The sequence below is a fragment of the Corvus brachyrhynchos genome, unplaced genomic scaffold (genome assembly GCF_000691975.1).
Source record: "Corvus brachyrhynchos isolate BGI_N302 unplaced genomic scaffold, ASM69197v1 scaffold116, whole genome shotgun sequence".
Taxonomy (NCBI): Eukaryota; Metazoa; Chordata; class Aves; order Passeriformes; family Corvidae; genus Corvus; species Corvus brachyrhynchos.
In genome coordinates, this window is record NW_008240221.1 from 9,951,181 (window position 1) to 9,955,681 (window position 4,501).

At 44.5% G+C, this 4,501-nt stretch overlaps 1 protein-coding gene across 1 annotated transcript in view; it reads right to left on the reverse strand.

Moving 5' to 3' along the window:
* LOC103622797 (protein LYRIC-like) overlaps positions 1-4,501 on the reverse strand; it is a 32,878-nt gene that overhangs the window by 26,830 nt on the left and 1,547 nt on the right. Inside the window, exon 3 of the mRNA XM_017744919.1 lies at positions 4,487-4,499. Coding sequence (XP_017600408.1) covers positions 4,487-4,499 — 13 coding nt within the window. The remainder of the gene's footprint in view (positions 1-4,486; positions 4,500-4,501) is intronic.

A 4,501-nucleotide genomic window follows, 5' to 3' on the forward strand; every position in this document is an offset into this window, starting at 1 on the left:
GAAAGAGTTTCTGCAGCGTGAGTAGATTAAAACTACTGTTGTGAGGAGGGATGAAGAAATCAGTTTCCTGGGATCTTCTATTCTGATTAATTAGAGCACCATCTCAACAAGGGATAAAGGCTCAATTTTAAGGAGTCAATTACCAAACTCCAACACCTTTCAAGATACTTTCAAAATCATTTCTCATCCAAGACAGCTGTATTAAAATAATTGTGCAACTCTGTTGCATTGGCATGAAGAATACTGTGTAACCTGAAAGGGTAAAAGAAAAAGTCTATTTGCAAAGCTCTGGAGCCAAAGGGATGGATCTGTAGTTCTGGTACTGTTAAGCAATCCTGCAAGAGGCAAAAAGTATCACCAGTTTATAAAGACACTTCTGAAAGGCAGAAAGCTTTCTTTTGGAATGTATCAGATAGTACATATTTTTAGAAGATGCCTAAGGAAGATGATGTCACTGCATTTGTAAAAAATGCTCTTCTTTGCAACTGACCAATTTGCAGAACAACCCAAAAACTTTGAATAAACACAAATCCCCAAACTCAGCAGCTGTCCTATTCAGATCAGTTGGCTTCCAGCAAGTTCCATTAGCAATTTCCCAAAAGAAATTAGGGAAAAGGCAATCCTGAAAAAGACTAAACACACTCAGCATAATTTCTAGAGGGTTTTTTTGGTGTGTGTGGCTGTGTGACAACAGCCAGAATGTAACTTGTTTCGTGTGTTGCATAATGAGATCACATTCAAAATGTGCTTGTGTGATTGTGTGGAGGCCATGTACCCATTTGAACAGAGCGGTGGGTGAGAGGCTGGACATGACCTGGCCATGTGCTCGCACAGCCCAGAAATCCAGTTGTGTCCTAGGCTGCATCCAAAGCACCAGGTGAGGGGGGATTCTGCCCCTCTGCCCTGCCCTGGTGAGACCCTACCTGCAGTGCTGCATCCAGCCCTGGGGTCCCAGCACAGCAAGGACATGGACATGTTTGAGCAAGGCCAGAGGAGGGTCACCAAGGTGATCAGAGGGATGGAGCACCTCTGCTATGAAGAAAGGCTGAGAGAATTGGGATTGTTCAGCCTGGAAAAGAGAAGACTTCAGGGTGACTGTCCTGGTTCTGGACAGGGCAGGGTTAATTTTTTCAGAAATTGAAAGGGAGCATGGCCAGGACCTGGAGGTCATTCTATCCCACCTTACAGTCATTGCCAGGGGTGCCAGGGGAAGGGGATTCTCTTCTGGGGAGAAGGGGTTCCTTCTAGTCTGGTATTGTCTATTGTCAGCAGGTTTCTGTGTGAACCATTTCTTTTACTGCACCTTCTGTTATTAGTATTGTTGCTGTTCCTGTTCGTTCTCTTATCTCTTATCTCCTTGCTGTTTCCAGTAAATTGATCTTATCTCATTTAGTGATCTTTACCTTTTGTGCCTCCAATTCTCAACTCCATCCTGCTGCAGGTGGGAGGGGAAGAGCTGGGGAGCAGGAGAGGGCAGCATGTGGTTTTGGAGAGTCTTGGTGGGGGCACTAATCTGGGGACTCCAATTCCTAAACCATGACAGTGATCCAACTGAGGCCTTCCAGTATCTGAAGGGAACTTCCAGGAAAGAGAGGGCAAGACTATTTTCAAGAGCATGTAGTAAGAGGACAAGGAGGAATGAGTTCAAATTGAAAGAGAGGAGGTTTAGATTAGATATCAGGAAGAAATTGCTTACCGTGAGGGTGGCGACTCACTGAAACAGGTTTCCCAGGGAAACGGTGGGTGGCCCATCCCTGGACGTATTCAAGGACAGACTGGATGGAGCTCTGAGCAACCTGCTCTAGTGGAAGGTGTCCCTGCCCATGGCAAGGGAGTTGGAACTGGATGATCTTCAAGGTCCCCTTCCAACCCAAACCATTCTATGATTCTGTGAAGGTTTGTTCAACAGACTTATCTCACATGGGCTGTGGAAGCCACTCAGTCTGGGTCTAAGAGTGCACAGTAGCTCCTGGACAGTTTCTGGCTGCCTATTGCAATGGGGATTAGGAACGCACAAAGGGAAGAAGATCAGTCCTACATCAGACAACTGCAAGTAAGGGCAGATTTCATGGGAAGGCAACCTTACAGCCCACCCATGAGGCAGCAACTGGGAACCACTGGCAAACACGCATTCCCAAACTGAAAAAATAATTAACCACCTAGGTTCTTTTAATTAAGATCTTGACTTATCCACCACTCCAGGATATGCAGATGTTTGGCTGCTAGGATGTATCAACACACCTGAGCACTGGGGGCAATTTCTGTCTTGGTTTCATACCACAGCAGGCAGCAGAGAGGGGCTCCCGTCCTGTAATGCCCGCACACCCCATCTTACGGCATTGGCCATGTCTATGAATGGATTAATAACACCTCTGCTGCTTTGGTGGGGATTTTCATATGCAAATTTCAGCATATCAAAGATGTTTCACTGTTCTGGCGTCCTCACATCAGCTAAGTGCCAAAGCAGCGTGCAGCGTTTTACACTTACTTAAGGAGATAAAGTTTTTACCTCAAGGATGTGATGTTCCAAAGACAGAGAGAGCATGATGGGAAATGACAAGGAGCAGTGGAGAAGACAGGGTGGGGAAAAGAAAAAAAAGAGACAAATGGAGAAGGGAAAGGGCATGGTACCGTCATGGGAGGACAAGCCTCCGTTTTTCATTTTGGTATGTAAGATGCTTTCTCTGGGTTGTCTATCTTTAGGATCTTTAAAGTTATTTTTCTTGATCATCGTCTTCTCATCCTTCCACCTCCTCAGGACCATGTTTTCCATACTCTGCACAATAATCAGTGGGTCTCATATAGAGGATGATGCTACTGTGTAAATGCAACTGCTAGAGCCCAGTACCTAAAGAGTAGGAATAGCTCAGCACTGGAAAAGAGATTAATGACAGAAACTGCACATGACTGTAAAAAAATTTATCCCTTCTGTTTATCCCTCCTCTTGTTTGGTTTCTGTTACTCAGGCCTGTGAGATGTACATCTCTGACTAGAAGATATCTATTCAAATCAATGCCTTCAGCTTGAACTAATAACCCTGCCACCATCACAGCACCTGGATTGCCTCTGACACATTTCTGTTCCTGAAGGATAAAATCACTTATTTTATAGCACACATTAAAAAAATCCTTGCAAATTCATTTTGTTTGTTTTTCTCAGAAATGAGACCTAGGAGATAATAGTAACAGATTAAACAATAAGGTGGGTGCCTCCCCTTTCTGTCCCGCACCAGTACTGGTGGCTCTGGAAAATTTTCATTCATTCTGCAGCCAACTCAAGTTATCTAGTATAGACAATTATAAAGCTATAATAAAATTGTTACTGAAATCTCTCTTCACCCCTTGACACAGGCAGCTCTGTTCAGATTGCTTTTGGATTTAATTGTTCTTTACTAATTTGGGGTACTTGTGCTGTCAGGTCAAGGTTCTGCTCTGACCGAGGAAAGAAAAAATGCCCTAAAATGGGACAGTTTATTAAAAGATAACTATAATACAACTAAAAGCTAAAACTTCATGACAAAATAATAAACTCTTGAAAACTAGTGTTACAATGGAAAGCCTGACACATTTTTCTTCCTGAGGAACAAAACCACTTATTTTATAGCACACTTTAAAAAAATCCTTCAAATTAATTTTGTTTGTCTTTCTCAGAAATGAGACCTAGGAGATAATAGTAACAGATCAACATGTTAAAAAAAAGCTCGATGTATTAATTTTAAGTACATACTTATGTTTGGTAAGTTATTCTGAGAGCTTTACTTTCCATATTGCAGTGCCTCAGTGTAACTGTTTTCTGTAATTTACGCTGAGGTTTTCTGCTACAGACAGCTTACAGCATGTCAAAGCAACAGAGTCATGACAATGTCATGCAGAAACTTCAATACTGTGCATGAAATTAAACTCACAGCATATATTCAACAGGGTGGCCATGGTCATAAGCTCACAGCCACGTATTAATGCAATAACAGCAGAGCTTTGATTTGGAGTAAATATACATCATTAGCATATTGTGTTAACACCGTAGTATGGATACTATTCTTGTATATTCCTTCTTAATATGATGGACATTAACTGCAGTTTTCTTAATTCCCTGCAAAGAGGATCAATCTCATATGGAGTTAATGCTGTCAGACAAAGCCAGTGCCAGCAACCCCCAGCCAGGTGCTCGGGCAACCTGCTGCCTTGCACTGTCATCTTGATGGCACCACCGGGTTCGGCGGGGAATGCTGAGCCCACTCACCCCTAAATCACACCGAGAGGTTCGGGACGGTGCGTCTCTAGGCGGGACGGGGTGAGATGGGATGAGACAGGGTGAGCTGGGATGGCAGCAGCCCGGTGGGGCCGGACTCGGAGGGTGCAGACCGGGCTGTCTGCAGGGCTGTTCTCCGCGCGACGGGCAGGACGAAAAGGTGCCGGGGAGGAGAGAGGGAAGGATGCTCGTCCCGTCCCGGGGAGCGGGCCAGGCGCGAACCCCGCACTAACCTTACCTGCGCCGTGCGCCT